The 17,373-nt window shown below is 37.5% G+C and overlaps 1 protein-coding gene across 1 annotated transcript; it reads right to left on the bottom strand.

Annotated features, from left to right (window-relative positions):
• Window positions 1-2,852: 2,852 nt before the first annotated feature.
• On the bottom strand, window positions 2,853-15,957 carry oga (O-GlcNAcase). The gene is made up of 16 exons (XM_082154027.1): window positions 15,270-15,957; window positions 15,008-15,059; window positions 14,637-14,734; window positions 14,409-14,539; window positions 14,158-14,329; window positions 13,952-14,050; window positions 13,592-13,876; window positions 12,541-12,699; window positions 11,813-12,444; window positions 10,963-11,137; window positions 6,927-7,012; window positions 5,831-5,935; window positions 5,101-5,195; window positions 4,810-5,002; window positions 3,998-4,157; window positions 2,853-3,672 (listed from the first exon to the last, which is right to left on the bottom strand). Exons 1-16 carry the CDS (start codon window positions 15,427-15,429, stop codon window positions 3,536-3,538), a joined length of 2,739 nt encoding a protein of 912 aa, XP_082010153.1. The 5' UTR covers window positions 15,430-15,957; the 3' UTR covers window positions 2,853-3,535.
• Between the last annotated feature and the right edge of the window lie 1,416 nt (window positions 15,958-17,373).

Below are 17,373 nucleotides of genomic sequence, written 5' to 3'. Positions count from 1 at the left end.
TTGTTACAATATCTAAAAGACATTGTAACAATTAAATATACAATACTTATACTAGATACAATACAATACAATACTAAAAAGTTGGGAATAATCACCATTTAAAAAATAAATAAAACTCTTATACTCACCAAGGCTGCATAAATATAGACCTACAGCAAAACGGTAATATTGTGAAATATTCAAACTTAATGTCTTACAATGTAACTTAGTTCTGTTTGTGCAAAGCTACATTTTCAGCAGCCATTACTCCAGTCTTCAATCTAACATGATCCTTTGCATAGAGTCAGGTGAAAAAGACCCTTTTGAATTCGTTTTACATATCAGGACATAATAAAAAAAATAAAAATCATCTAGTCTTTAACAGGTTCACAAAAATAAAGCCAAAATGGAGAAGCCATGTGTGACAAACTAAGTACACCCTATGATTCAGTTGCTTGTAGAGACACTTTTAGCAGCAATACATTGAAGGAATAGTTTTCTATATGACTTTATCAGTCTCTCTCACATCATTGTGGAGGAATTTAGGCCCGCTCTTCTTTACAACGTTGCTTCAGTTCATTGAGGTTTGCGGGCATTTGTTTATGCACTGCTCTCTGAAGGTCCCGCCACAGCATTTCAATCGGGTTGAGGTCTGGACTTTGACTTGGCCAGTGCAACACCTTGATTCCTTTCAATTTCAGCCATTCTGTTGTAGATTTGCTGGTGTTCATGGGATCATTGTTGCAAAGCCCAATTTCCACCAAGCTTCAGCTGTCGGACAGATGGCCTCACATTTGAATCTAGAATACTTAGCTAAACAGAGAAGTTTATGGTCGACTCAGTGACTGCAAGGTGTCCAGATCCTGTGGCTGCAGAAAGTCTTGAGGATTGTTCAGATGCAACTTTGCAAACCTAAGCCGTGCTGCCATGTTTCTTTTTTTTTTTTTGAGAGAGAAGCAGCTTTCTCCTGGCAACCCTTCCAAACATGCTATACTCATCCAGTCTTTTTCTAATTGTACTCTCATGAACTTTAGCATTTAATATTTTAACTGAGGCCTGTAGAGTCTGAGGTGTAGTTCTTGGGTGTTTTTTTGCAATTTCTCTGAGCAGTGCCACTCCAGGGAAGACTGGCAACTATTCCACTTGTAAATAATCTTCCTCACTGTAGAATGATGGACTTCAAATAGTTGGAAAATGGCTGTATAACCCTTCTCAGATTGATGGCAATTGCTTCTTTAAGATCATTGCTGATGTCTTTCCTCCTCTGCATTGTGTTAACACACACCTGAATGCTCCAGATCAGCAAACTGCCAAAACATCTGCTTTTATTGAGTCGGTCACGCTTGCTTGATGATCAATTAATCAATAGCATTTGATTAGCAGCATCTGACTGCTACTTACCCTCTTAATTCCTATGGAAGCAGTAAGGGTGTACTTAGTTTGTCACATGTATATACATGTACTGTGTATATATATATATATATATAATAATACCCCCACACACACAGTAGCTGTCAACACTTCCAAAATTTGAACCTCCACCACTCTACTAATTATAGTGCTAAAGAAATTAGTGTATACTAACATGCAATAAAATCAAATTTAGTTTAATAGCACACTAGGAAAGATAATGAGAAATGGGAACAGCTTTCAATTTTTCACAATTTAAATGCACCCCTGCAAAGTTTTAGTGAAACTAAGACAGAAATAAGAGTGTTCACCAGAGGTGGCGATTGTGGGTCTAAAAAGCATTTGTCATTTCACTCACTGACCAGATTTTCTTTTCTATTTAACATTTTAATAACATCTTAAATACATACAACCCTTACAGAAATTACAACTATATTACATATACATTATCGTAATACATCAAAATACAGAAAGGTCTTCATATTTTTAAATGTATGCATTGTATATGACCTTTAAAAAGAAAAAGAAAAGAAAAAGCCCTTTACATTGTATGTGATCAACTAAAATAAAATGATCCAAGCAACAAGCCATAGAGATAAACAATAGCAATTTTTTTGTACAAATTCCCTTAAATGGGAAGGGGAAGAAGTGGAAAAACTGTCAAAACTGCCCATGCACAAAAGTATTTACATTTTTCTTTTACCCCAGCATTATTTTAAACATTACATATGGGAATCTGCAAGGGACTTTTGTGCTCATCTAGTTTTTCAGGATACAGCACAACCGATTTTATATAAATAAACAACTTTTCTGTCCGTACTTTTGGTTAAATAGGGGAATAGAACAGAACAAACAGTTTATGTTGTACCTACATTCAGGAAAACAATCCTGACTGGCTTGCGATTTCAGAGAAACACAAATTAAACCGTGGGGCTTTTAAACATATTAACAAAGAGGCAGACCTTCATTAAGAACAGGCAATGGCTGCTATCATTCTCTTCAGGCAAAAGAAAACGGGTCTCAAATATGTTAAAATTAATTCATAAATATACCTGGATTTTTTTCCACTTGTTTTAATTTTCCTTCTGTTCTAATTAAAGACATTGTGCAGAGCATTGGTCTTAAGGTTGAGGTTACAAATTTTACTTTTTTGTTGTTGTTGTAAACAACAGAATTATAATGTAACCCTGTTATGTCTCGGAAATGTATAATTCACCACTTTAAACAAAGGCAGAAGTGTAGGAAAGTATTTTTCATTATCCTAAAATATATTACAGAGAAGGACAAGAGCCAAAGGGCCTTTTTTGTACAAAATGAAAAAATGTATCGTTAAAAGATACACATGCTAAAGGCTTACACAAAGGTATCCCATGCGGTCTTAAAGACAATGAACATTATGATTTAACTGTATTTACTTCTGCCTGCTCAAAGTTCAGTTTCAGTTCTTTTCTTTTCTTTTCAAAAGCATCCCAAACCTCAAAGGATAGCTTTAGCCTGCTGCATTCTCCATATGAGCTCACCGACGCAGTTTAAACCTGGAAAACTGCAGAATTTATTACAATGTCCTGAAAAGCAATAACACAAACCCTGACTGTCAAGAAGTCCTTCTGGATTATTGCTTTGAACACTGTAAAGCAATGAAATAAACTATTAAAAACAGTAAAGTGAAGATCTCTTATCAGGTAATGGCAAGTTTTTTTTTTGTCTGGAGAATCTAGACATTAACTTAAACATGCACATATGCCGAACACAAACTGCAACTCGGCCACATCTAAGAGATTTAGTAGGTTCAATGGCACTTGGCCAACTCAAGCAATCTGTCTACCAGAAAAAAGTGAAAGTAACTCATGCGTCCTGAATTACTCTTACAGACTCACTTCACTTCTTTTTCCATTTCTCACTCCCCCTGAACACACAAACCACTTGAGCATCCACCACAGACTGGCAAAGTGAATGAACAGCACCTAAAATTCTAGAAGTGCATTCAGCATAATGATGTGAGTTAAGCTACCGTTACAGGGCACCAGAGTTGCCATTACAAAACGTGATATTTACATGAACAGGTAGCGAGTTGGGGCCTTAAAATGTGGGCCAAAGCTTTATGCACTTTCTAGGAGGCTCCTTCTGTATGATTTTTCTTCTAGATTCACAAACTCCTCCCCATTAGAATAACGTCTTTTGGGAATCCCTCCATTTTGGCCACTTCAAAGCAGCCCAGTTTGCTATAAAAGTCCAACATCCTTTTGTCCATCTGCCGGACCTCACAGAAAGCACCATGCGAGCCTGAGGAGAAAAAGATGTGTTTATGAAATCACATTCAATAAAATCACTGCAGCTTTTCATGTCCTCTAACAGTAAAGATCATCCCTCTTTAATGTCAGCATCTGAAATTGATAAATATAAACATTGTTCTGCTGATTAAAGTTAAAGTAAAATGTGGTGAGAGGGGATAGACCACACAGAGATGAAAAAGCAGCTTTACTGTACAATTAGTGACTAATTACTGTGTAATAACTATTTTATTACTATAGCAATGAATAATAGTATCATATGGAACAAGGACACTGTTAAATAAAAAGTTCATGTCACACAACTTAACTCTACCTACCATTAGCTTTCAGTGATGAGAGGAGACATCCCATCATGCTTTTAGCTACACTGGGGTCAGTAACCTTTGCATGAATGTCCACTTTAATAAGCGATGGGAAGTTACTGAGGAACGATTCTGGCAAAACCTCCTCCTCCTCATGGAAACTTAGCATCATTTTCTATAGGAAAAAAAAAAAATTATGTTGCCATAAACATGTTCCAAACCTTTGTATCTTATAAAGCCTACTGTATCATATTTGATACGCAAATTTCTACGAATATTTATTATATATATTATATATAATCCACCACCATGAAAACATCACTTTGATCATAAAACTAAGCATTTAAATAACATCTAACTAAGACGTATTATTAGGAGACAGAGTGACAACTGATAATTCTACACATTTTATGCAAGTAGTCTGCTATATTGTTATAAAATCGCATTGCATTACAAGCTATCAGAATTTAAACTTTTTGGCCATATAAATAACAGCAACTGCAAATTGCATATTTCTTTCTCTGTTTTGGCCCCAGAATAAAACTAGGGATGCACCGATTCAACTTTTTCCAGAACGAGGCCGATTTGGATACTTTCATTTTTAGTACTTTTCGATAACAAGTACCGATAACCTGTATTTTCATTGCATTTTTTTTTTTATTGGCAAGCGAAACCAAAAGAATACAAATCAAATTAGCTGGCTTAGAAAAGATTTCTGATTCTGTCTGAAGCTTCAATAAAAGGTTATATTAAAAATAAAAATAAAAATCATTTCATATTCCAGGCTTTTAAGGATGAGTTTGATGTAGAAGAAATGACATGCAAACCTCTGCCTCTGACAGGTCCTTCTCTGTGTCTGGCTTGTTGTATTTCTCCTGCATGAACGGAATCCAACTCATCTGGCAATTCTTTACAAAGGGTTTGACATCCACAGTGCCCAGAGCATAGCCGCAGATACCTTCTTCATCCTCAAGCACAAAGCCATAGTCAGGGCTGAGCGTCAGAAAACCTCCCACAAACCTGCAATGAGGAAGATGATGGTACAAAGTTAACATGTTATTAATCAAGCATGCATAACACATTAATGTGATTAAACATAGTAGAAGCTCAAACTTCACCTGTCTCCAATAAGGTCCGGTGATGACTCATCTGGGAAAGAAATGCCATCACAGCTCTCAGTGAACATCTCCTTGCAGACCTTATAGATGGCAGACTGAGGAAAAAAGTGAGAGAGATGCAGTGTGAGAAGGCATCTGACAGCTCTCATTCCAAAAAATGTGAACCTTCTTAGGACTAACAGGTGGACCAGACTGCTGTTTCAGCAGAATGCTTCAGATGTGATGCAAATAAACCTAAAAGCAAAGCTTAAACTGGGACACCTCAGATGGGAATTCAAGCAGCCAACAGCAAAGTTTTATTTAGACAGAAACATCTACAGATTTTTCATACTACAGACAGCTTACCGTAGACAAGCCATGCCCTCAACATAAAGCACAAAACTAACATTCCTAGGGTCGGTTACACCAGCTGTGAGCAAGTTACAATTTAAGGCCCACTTTCATTGCAACTACGCTAAGTTACAAATTAACCACAATTAAATAGTTTTGTTTTTTGTATAAAACAACATATAAATTAAATATTTAAGGAAGTCTGCAACCAAGTGTAACAGTTTGAATAAAACAGCAGATTGACTGAATTACATCAGAAAGCTAATGTTTTACCTGAAAAACTTATATAAAGACCTATATAATGATGTTGACAACCCTACCCTGGTGAGTATTTTTAATTGTAATTTTGATTATTTTGATTATAATTGTAAGAAAGTACAAAACGAAAGCCAAAACCTACCTCGTCTTTGGCAAAGTAAGGCCTTATGGTATAGATTTTAGAAGTAGGCATTGATGGTGGTGGCTGGTAGAAAAGATCATTTGCCCCATCAATTGGCAACAGTCTCTGTGGAGACCAAAGCAAAAGTATATAATAGTTTAGAACTTTTCTAGATTTGATCATGTGACTGCACTGCTACTGAAACTTCAGCATGAGTTTACCTGCTCAAGCTGTGCCAACCTCACACAGGAGCTGAGGCATGTGCGCCTAATACAGGCATGGAAATAAATGCCTTCACAAGTAAACTGGCTTCTCTGGTTGGTCAGTTTTCAGCAAGAGCATGTAAACATCATACTTAAGATACGTACCATTGACAATCATTTTCCACCTTTTTTTTCTGAGAGAAACCAAAATGAAACAAAAGTGCGCAGGCTTGGTCTGAGAAAGGCTTAACTGGCTAAAGGAGATGCTCCTTTCCCGCTCTTTTTCGCTGCGCTAGAACGTCCTGTAGAGAAAAGGAATGATGCTACAGCGCAGAGCAAAACTCCATGACCAAAAATTTCAAGCTTAAAACATCACATATTTTCCATGACACACCAATAATGATAATCATATTATTTTTTAAATGTTTCGAATGTTGAGGTTATGGATTAGTAATACTTTGTTCATGGAGCTTTGAGTTGGCAGACTCGCAGTCGCACACGCAGGCGCAGTGTTGTGGACGCAGGCGCAGACAAAATGTGGAAATAATTTTTGCGCTGTTTCCTGCAAAGAAACAAGATGTCATAAAATAAAACCTAGCCATGCTGCGCTGTCGCGGGCGCAAGGGGAAAAGCAGCATCTCATTTGGGCAGTTGCTGAAAGAAATACAAATTTAGGCTGGGTTAGAAAACACCATCACCCCAAACACTAGATCTGACAGTTGTCATTCGACCACTTCAATTGACACTTCAGAAAGAAAGCCTAAGTGGCTCAACACCCCTTTGTTTTATTGTGCAGCTGCTGACAGCTCACCTTAAACAGACCAACCCATAGCGTTTTGCAACCACACCAACATCTAAAACAAACGAAAATATATCTTCGTGTAACATTTTGCTGGTAATTCAATATTGGATACCTGGAACTCTCCTGCTAGACCGCCCCTAAAGGCCCAGGGCTCTTGGTCGCCACTTAAGAACTGTGCTGACGACTGACTACGACACCCTGTTGAGATCAGATCCAAGCGGAAAACATTATGTGAGGGGCTTTCTGGCATAATGAGGGGGAAGGGGTATAGGGTAGAGGTGTCTTATTTCCAAATAACGCATTGAAAATAAATGTAGATACTACAATCAAGGAAAACGCCTCAAGATTAACAAAAAGCGTGGATATCTTCTGCCTAGGGCTCAAGCAGCTTAAGCTTACGATGACAGAGGGCTTACACTGACTGCAAAGTCAGATTTGGGCACATTACTGAAACAATTTGTTTTTCACATGATCCTCAAGCAGTTATAAGTGAGGTTCATGATGCAATCTAGGATAAGGTTTGGTACTAGCTCTTCAACTCAAGGTTTTTGTCTGTTTTGAAGAGATGAGATATTCAAGAAAGTTGTAGCCTAGCGCTTTTCCTACAACAGCCTGTGTGGGGATTTTGTTTGTTATACGTCATCAGTTCACTCGCTGGTACTAAATAAGCTTCAGCTGTTTAAGCCCTCTGAATTCTAACCTTCATCTGAAGTCACATTTAGACCTATCTGCCTTGTCACATGACTATCGAGCATTGTTCATCAGCCACCACTGTGGACGCTTCCTTTGATCGATGGAAACTTTATTTTACATGATTGATGGAGTAGATCTGGACCCTTTAAAAGAAAAACCTCTAAATCAAGAGTCTGCAGCAACTGAATATTTCCAGTCACAACCCCTATTTGCTCCAGCAGCAGATAATTACGATAAATTTGGGCACTTTTTAATCGTCGTTAAGCAGACACAAGCATATTGAAATTTGAAATCCATCCGTTTCTAAATAGCAGTACCAATGTGAGGGGATGAGGACTCAGTGTCATGTAACAAGACAAATGCAGCGCAGATCCAGGAGACAAAGTTCCCCCGTTTTCAATCAGTTTGATCATACTAACACATCCTGTGGTGAAATGGCAGGACACACAGCACACACACCATCTGAGGGGAATTTTATCACTTCCTTTACTTTTTTTTTTTTTTTACATTTATCCATAAAATTATATTCTTGTTAACTGATTATTTTTATTATAGAGATGTTTAGATGAGGCAAGAATATCAATTTTCCCCTAAGATGGTGTGGTAATGCTAGTCTGAGCCATTTCAATTGGGCCTACTGATAGAAACAAAAATTATGTTAGAGCTGCCAGAGAAAAGAATTGGGGGGTTAACACCTAAAACTTGAGCTATCGCTGCGCAAATGTGACTTCATACAAAAACCTTTCCTTTCCTGAGACATTGAAAGAAATTAAAATAATTTGGGCACATAACGAAAAACAGTATGATCTATAAAACCCCGAAAAAAATAAAAAAATTATCGCAGCACTGTGCATACATCGGGCACTGTCCATCCAATAGCAGTAGACACTTGTGCTGAGGACTCTTCCATCTGTACATAACGAAGGGAAAAGACAATACAAGAGCTCATTAGTAAGTGATCTCAGCACAACAGCAGTGAGCCGCTGACTGAATGCCATCTGCACTGCTTTGGACGGGGCAGAAATGCTGGCTGGCCTGGCTGAAAATGCACTGGGATTTGGACTGTCCATCTATTCTAAACAAAGGCTGAAAAGCATATTGAGAGGGGACAGTCCACACAAAAACCTAATAAACTTATAGGGATGCACAATATACTGACCACCATATCGGTATTGGCCGATATATGTTCATTTTTAATGTTCTAGTTATTGAACCGATAAGAAAATTTGGCCGATATATTAAAACCGATAAATACTGTATTATTTGTAGCTGAAACACTTCAGAAGCGCAGGTCCGCCATGAAGGTTGCTCAACATTTGCTTGAAATCACTTTGAAAAAACAGTTAAGGGGAAATTTTTCAGCGCAAGTCTGTCATATAGGCTAGAGCGGATCCACAACATGGGTTGTGGACACATTCTGACAAGCACATAACTTAGTTCAAGTTCACTTGTGCATTTGCATTATTTTGTGAAGATAAAAGTTGTAATATTATGTTTATGTTGTATAAATAGCTTATTAATCCCCAATTAACCCCCAAACAAAGCACTTCAGTTTAGATGTTCATTCAGCTCCAACGCAGCTCAAAAAAGCAGTGCTGATATTGGAAACAGTAATAACATTTTAGATGTTTTTTTCTCAAAAATAAATTATTAATAATAACTAGCACTTTTATTTTTCTTGTGTCATTTTCATCGACAATACAGTTTAATTAAAATAATTTAATAATTGTCTGTGCAGAGGCTGTACCATTTATTTAATCAACAGCACATGCATTTTGATTCCTTATATGCACGTCATGTTGTCCAGCGGTTTGTTTGCATTATTTAGGTAGTGTAAAATAATTTTAAAACTTGCACTGGTTCAAACTAGGCTACAGTGCTGTATATCTTTGATGTACTTTGAAGTGCTTTGGACATGGCTTTCAATGGTGAGACTTTTGTTTTTGAAATTAGGCTCTCAAAAATTATATAAAAATTTGGATTTGGATTTATCAGCCATAGATATCGGTTATCGGCTTTCAAGTATAAAGAATTATCGGTCATCGGACAAAATATCGGTGCATCCCTATAAATTTACACTAAAGGGTCAGTTAAATTAACATCACATTTGTTCAATGGGCATGTTCTCACATAAAAGAGAAGCCTTTATGGGGTTTTCAAAGAAAGCTAATCAAGTGTTTGATTCCAGTTCTATTGAACACACTCATTAGTGCAGCATATTATACACTTGATTTTCCCCTCCATCAGCTAACAATTTAGGTGTGGCATGCCAGTTTTGGTTGCTGCCTGCTGTGTTGCTTTGTTATAAAGCTGGACAGAAACCTGTGAATAAAATGTGGTTACCAAGGTAACCCAGGCCATGCTGGTGCTATAATTACTCAACCAACTTCCAACAAAAACCTCATTTAGAACCGAATCCATTACTCTAACTGCACTGTAGCGATGCCCAGAAGCTATATGGATAACAAACATGGGCATTCTCAGTAAGTGACAGGTCTCTCAATATAATCATCGTAAATAAAAGGGCTGGCTAATGACCCAAGCGTTTCTCTCATGAGAGACCCTTCAGTTCGCTGACTGCACAAATGAATTTAGGATCATGAGAACTGTGTACAGTTCACCGGAATGTAGTATCACTTAAAAAGTGTTTTCTGGCTGGACCAGACCGGACCAGTTCAGTTAGAGTAAAGCATACGCTGAGGTTGTTTGTGGAGTATCTTTGTGTAATACACATAATCTGTATATTATGTTTGTTTTTTTTACCATATCTGCTAAATAATTGCTCTAGGTGCACCAGAATAGCCTTACACAGCCGCCTTGCTTTTCAAGTTCGCATGCGCGGCGCGCTAGGGCGTAAGGGGCCGATTTTCCTTCACGATCACACCCCTGATCGAAAGAGATTGCAACAGATGTTGGCAAGTTAACGCACTGAATGCACAGCAAGCAGCAGGACCCACCCTGGCAACTGTGACCACAGCCATCCAATTCATTTGATCAGATTAAGAGTGGCCTGAAGAAGAGGCACTAACTAGCAATGAGGACAGCATCCAGTCAGTAGAGGAAAACAGTATTTACACAGTGAAAATAAGTAAGGAAAAGCGAGTGTACACTAGACTTTCCCATAAATGGCAGACTTCGCCCAAGAAATTTCAAGTGGAAGCTGTTCATACTGTAAGTGAGAACTGAGGTCTTATGATAGAGTAGAAAGTGTTAATTTACTTAAGTATAAAAATATGCAATGCCATCTATTAAGGAATGCATTTTAAGCACCTGAAATCTTAATGTCACTATAAAACGGTGCAGTGCTTGAAGTGTAGTTTAAAAACTGATGAGGATGTGACTGACGAATTTAATGCTCATCATTTGGGATTCAACTAAATGACTTAAGCATTTCATGGGCTCAGCATGGTTAAAAAACAATGAGGGGGAGCAAAGAGATTTGTGGCCATACCTACCTAACCACTGAACAAATGATTTCACCATTGAGATGATACTCTTTATATCCCAGATATAGGGATACAGGTCATACAGAATGGTCCTGTTGGCTGAGTTGGAGAGTCTGGTGAACATCTGTATGACGGAGCAGCACATCTCCTCAAAGTATTCCGCTCTGGATTGCCATTCAGTCACCTATGTGAAACATATGAAAACCACCTTATTACCACTGTATCTAAAGTCTACTGCCTCAACGCAGCTCTGCAGCAACTAATAAAAATGTGTAGTTACCTAAAAAGTGAGTATTTTATTCTTATCATAAAGGCACCACCATGTGGTGCAAATAATAACTGCATTGCCACCATTTTGTGTGTCTACTGAACTAACACTTTTACTTCCTATTTAATTCAACATGGACAAAACAAGGCCATGACAGAGAAAAAGAGTTCCCATTCATTGACCAACACATTTCCATGACTTTTAGATGTCTTTTCCATTAAAAATCATTCAAATTCACTCAAGTTTGCAAATAAATCACAAATTAGCTCGCAAATCAGACAAAGGATCACAAAGGATGTTTTACTCCACTCAAGAGCAACGTTTAGTCAGTTAATTAAATAGTGTAATGTGAAGCATCAATTAGAAAAAAGTACATTAATTCTGGAATTTCCAGGAATTTATATTCTTAAAATTCTATTAATCTTCATGACTTTTCAGACCTAGAAAAACACCATTTTAAAAATTCCCTTATAATCCTAGGTTTCCCATGAAAGTAGAGTTTTTTTGTTCAGTTTGACACCTAGTTGAACAAAAGCACTACATATTGACCAGCCTGCATTTCTATCCGTTTTTAAATATGTAATTTCTCACCTTCTCTGGATCCTTTGCTTTGGAGTTTACACTGACATAATTACTATTGGCTCTCAACCAGTTAAACTCTTTTAGCATCTGTACTGCTTTTGGACCGTGTTCGTATGGCAGGTAGAAGAGTTCAGCCAGCAGGATTAAATCCTCCAGGGTAAGTGCTTCAGCAGTGAACAGTGGTTTCTCATTGGGACCTGGAACAAACAATTCCTTGTTGAGTTGATCATCAGTCTGCATCGGTGCAATATCGCTGCCTGAATCCTCTTGAATGGACATCTCTGGGGACTTGGACTCTGTCAGGCTCTCTTTGTCTGTGTCCATGGGTTTGAGATCTTCTGTCATCTTAGCCTTGACAATCTCTGTGAGGATCTGGTTGACATTTTTATTGTCCTCCACCTCGTCATGTTTCTCCACAACCATCTCCATGGGTTCTTCATCGGACTCCTTCTTCTCCACCTCCACCTCCACCTCTTCTTCTTTGCAGAGCACGTGCAGTTCATCGCTAAGTGGCACATCTGGACTCATGATGGGCTGTTGGAAGACTGTAGTCACTGTAGTGGAAGTGTCCAGGCTGGGAGAAGTGAGCGCAGGAACATCCACAGAACTGCTTTTAGTTCCACTGTGAGGTACCTGCCGACCTGAAACAAAGAGGAGAAAGGTTAAGATAGATGTTACCAAAATTCAAAACAACTTAGATCATGTTAAAAAATATCACACAAAGAAGACATAATTACTGTTGTACTGATGAGGCACTCCAAACTCGATTAGCCATTCAGTGAGAGCCAGCTTGAGCGCGATCTGAGGGCTATAGAGGATGTCTGTTTCTAGCTCCTCATCACTGCCCTCGTTTTCCAGCTTTATCTGGATGGACACAGTGCTGTCTTCACCGTCAGCTAAACATAAATGAGAAGCAATGAAGCTACAATCTGACAAGAATAAATACACAAATATGACAAAGTTGATGAATAACAGCCCCTTATCGACATATCGAATATTCACTTAGTAAAAAAAACAGCACTTTTGCATAAAATGTTTTGTAGAATATAAAAAATAATGCACGATTTTTCCTTATGAATGCTAATTGTGTCTGAATTCTAGCTGATTTAAAAGTCGTATTCTTCCCTGTTGTGATGTATATATAAAAAAATGTTAGGTAGAATTTTGTCCATTGAGGATTGATTGGAACATTGTTGTTTGCTAATTGCTGCAATCTCCTGTGAGTATTTATTAAAACATTTATTTTAAAAGGTCCATGGATGAATAATTTGAAATAAACGCAGCAATTGACCCTTTCACATTTCCGTGTTTATCAGAAGCGGAAGTCGTTTTCTATTAGTATAAGTTAAATAGTGGTGAATGAGAGACTACATTAAATATATTTTTCATGTTCCCATTTGCTCACATAGCAAAGGAAAAACTCCCTGTGGCGAGCAGGACGAGGCTGAGGGCCGTGAGAGAGCAGTGCGAGGCCGGTGGCGTGATTTACTGATGAGCGACGCACCGGTCTCGTATCTCTCACGGCCCTCGTCCTGCTCGCCACACTCCACAATAATGCTTTTACAACTTTGAAAAGAGGAAACAAAATAAAGATTGATAACAGCAGACTTAGAGAAAATTTTCACTTCAATAGCCGTTGTATTAGAAACACCCTCACAGCAGCGTTAAGTAATTTGATGCAAAGGTAATATAATACAAAGTACAGTGTTATAAATGTACATAAATTTTTTTAAAAATAAATATACATAATTAATTATAAAAACAATGTTTCCATAAAGAAATACTTACTCATGACAACATCTTTTCTCACTCCATTCATGTTAGACTTATACCACGTGGCTAACGTGTGAATGGCCACAAAATTAGACTCAAATTCACAGTTGGGGTTGGTGAGGACTCCCTTTAGCCGAGGAATGAGCTCTGTGGATCTGCCTTTATAAGGCCCCAAGAAAAGTCTCTTCTGATCATAGTCATTAGCATGAATATTGTCCCAGATGACAGGGGCTCTCCTCAGTATCTTCGTGACTTCTTCAATAGATTCAACAGTTATGTCTTTAGAAACTACCTTCGGACCTGTTCAAACACAAAAAGGTATTTTTAATATCTTCAAACTATTATTCCAGTCCACTCAAAGGAAATACAACTTACCTGTCCACAGCACCTCAATACCAGGAAGCAGCTTTTCACCTACTGTGCGCAGGTAAGGCGATTGTGGCACATTTGGATAACAAAATGTTCCACAATACTCTGAGGACAAGGAGACATTAAATAATTATGATAAGGCATGATATAGAAACAATACATTTGATAGAATCACACAAAGCAGCATGGTTAGTTGATCAAAATAATCTTACCTGTGGGGCAAAATAAAAATATTTCAGGTTCTCCCAAATATTGGAAGATCTCATTGGTGATGGACACTTGGGCATGTGCAAAAGAGCTGAATACCTCCTTGTCAGCTGGACACATGTTATGATCGATGTCATCAAACAGTAAGGCAAAAGACTTGCACCCAAAATGAGAGACCTGCACAAAAGACAGACCGAGATTAAGAATGTAGGTCATAAAAACACTGACATCAGTGCTGTTTAAGCTTCATTCTTACCTGGTCTAACTTCCTTTTAAGTGTCAACACTTCCTTCTGATTTGAGAATGTAATATCCAGGCCAGGGGAAATGGCATAAATGAACTCAATCTCTTGCTCTTTAGCAGCACTTATTAAAGTTGTGAGTTGCTCTTTAAAAAAAACAAGACAGAAAATTACACAAATAAATTTTAAACCATATAAAAGACTAACAACTGTTACAATTTCAAAGGACATAGGATATATCACCTGCTTCCTCAACAGAATACATTTCTCTCCAAAACATTCTGTGTTTGTAGTCATCTTTTGGGGCATACAGATAGGTGTTCAAACCCCATTTCTGCTGCCTGAAACACAATACATTTAAGTTATGATTTTTGTTTGAGGTTAATCTTGCAAAAACAATACTAGCATGTTTAGACTTGTCTAACAGTGTCAATCCCAGAATCAGAACTAGAGAGACAAATAATATAATACGCACACACACACAAACAAACGTATGTACACAATAGACAAGATATACTAAATATGTACACAAATTAAAATACAAATTTATACAGAATAGATACAATTATGCTAGAAAATGTGATTAAGAAAGGAACATGATATTTGCATAATACCTCCTGAAAAGCTCTTTCCTTTGTTCCATAGTCCATGGCCGTCCATAGAAGCCTGTGGTGAACAATATAAGTGCAACAAACGGTTTTGACAAACGCAACACATTCCACACACAGATGCTACAATCAATCAATGGCTAAAGAATATATAACTATGTGCTCTAATTAAACAGCGCATGTAATTAAGTGAAAACATTTAGCTGAATATAAGTGATTTTGACGACAGTATGTAACAATTAGGTTGGATTTGTCTAATTTTGCTCACCCTCTACAACACCAGTGATGAATTTCCTTCGGCCTGTTCGCTCAACTCCGATACTGGGCTCGTCAACTGGACACAGCGTATCTGCAACAGCTTCGGTTGGCACTGGATTTACTTCATTCTCTGGCTGTGACGACTCGATTATTTTGTCTTTCTGAACCATTTTGGATTGTATTAAATTACCGCTGTTGGAAGTATCGGACTAGTCGTCAGCCAAAGCGCTTCTTCCGCAGGAAAACGGACCAGTCACCCGATTCACTAACTTAGTGGGTTAGTAGGCCATTGAGTCACCGGTAGGGAGCGGAATTCAATCGGACGCAAATTATCTGCATGAACTACCTGCAGATCTCTTCTTTGACAAACACGACAGTCATTCGCGTGCAAAGATGAAAGCTTTCTGAACTATATTTGAAATGTCTTCTTGCAATTTAACGCGATCCGTCTCAAAACGATGTGTTTGTCAGAACCGCCAGTTAGCATTACCCGCTGTTTTCGCTAAGAGCTTTTGTTGACTTTTTCTACGTCGTGTGCTAGACATACATTAATAACGTTTAACCGAGCTTATTACTGTACACCTGCATCGCGGCTTCGAATAGATAATGTCAATGTATCATAACGTTCATCGACGCTGTTTAATGTTGCACTCTTCTTCCTGTTTACACTTACTGCGCACTCTCAGAAAACTGGTTTGAACCGGTAAAGGACGGTTTGTGTGAGTCTGAAAACAAATCTCAAGCAAGGCTCTTAAAGAGACAGCGAGAATATCAGCTCTCGTCCAGGCTGAATGAGAAATTTTGATGTCATTAATTTCATTTAATTCACCAAATAATAATTTTGCATACTTTATACATATACATGTAGATGTACTAGTAAAAAATAACTTTGTTGGATTACTGAATAGACATGGACAGTAATGGAGACTCTTTAAATAAATAAAAATGTCAAGACCATGTATTTTTTAAGTTGTTATAAAGTTTTAAGTTGTATCTTTAACTCCGTGTACTTTTCCTTGTTTATTAACCATTGTATTGTATGACGTTATAGTTGTCTGAATTAAAAAATATATATAATACAAGACAACTATATTAAAAAAATTGGTGGATTTCCGTAAAACCGGACGTGCGTTGAGTTGAACATCTCTTACGTGTGCAGTCTCTGCGCAGACGTGCACACACTTAAAGTCTGGCTATGAATACTTTTTGTTTGTGTAAAAAAAAAGCAAAGAAATTTAACTATTTAAATTACAATGTTATATTTAATGATAAATTCATTAAGGTTGTCTATATTTAATTGTCACGTTCAGCGGCCAATGGGTTATTGCAAAGGAAATATCACCCCTCTGCATGTCGTGAATGGTTCGGTCCACTGTTTTAGCGCTGGTTTCAAGGTTTCAACCATAAACTGTAAAAAGGTTTCAACACAGCGTATTGTGTTAGACATAAATTAATCATCTCTCAGGGCGGGTTTATACGAGACGTATGTCATGTGATGTCAATCTCACACTAGTTGCTGTAAAATCCACATTATATGTGAAAATACATTTCACTTGTATAACCTAATCCTCCACTAAAGGGATAGTTTACCCCCAAAAAAAAAAAATTCCTGTCATTTACTCACCCTAAAGCTGTTCCAAACCTGTATGAGTTCTTTGTTCTACTGAACACAAAATATGATATTTTGAATATGGGTTACCAAACAGTTGTGGGGCACCATTGACTTGCATATAGTATGGGGAAAAAATACTATGGAAGAGCCCCACAACTGATTGGTCACAAATAAATTCCTTTGTGTTCAGCAGAACAAAGACATTCAGGGTTTCTGCAGGTTTTATGAAGGTACATTTAAAACTTGAGAACAAGTAAAGAAAAATTAAGGAGTAAATCGAAGAGAACACAATACATCGGTAAATGTCTAGGGAGAAACACAAGTTCTATTAGCAACACTCCAGAGTTTGAAAATACAACTTCCATCAGATATCCATTACTTTTTAATTCATTATACATAAAATATGAATTCTTGTTTTCTGTGAAACTGATGAAGTGAGTTTATGATTAAAAAAAATCTGCCAATGGGCTCAGAAGTTTCATAATTCATTTATATTTGTTAA

This window comes from Leuciscus leuciscus (assembly GCF_965113295.1).
Source record: "Leuciscus leuciscus genome assembly, chromosome: 22".
In the NCBI taxonomy this organism is placed as follows: Eukaryota; Metazoa; Chordata; class Actinopteri; order Cypriniformes; family Leuciscidae; genus Leuciscus; species Leuciscus leuciscus.
The sequence above is the reverse complement of the archived record's forward strand: the minus strand, read 5'-3'. Positions and strand labels throughout refer to the sequence as shown.

Bases quoted from the DNA above. Each gene is read 5' to 3' on its own strand.
- oga (XM_082154027.1), bottom strand. From the start codon at position 15,429: ATGGTTCAGAAAGACAAAATAATCGAGTCGTCACAGCCAGAGAATGAA. The intron at 5,936-6,926 runs GTATCCAATATT...TGGTCTCCACAG, and splicing joins GTCTAGCAGGAGAGTTCCAG to AGACTGTTGCCAATTGATGG. The intron at 4,158-4,809 runs GTTTGCATGTCA...TTTTTCCTATAG, and splicing joins AGGACCTGTCAGAGGCAGAG to AAAATGATGCTAAGTTTCCA.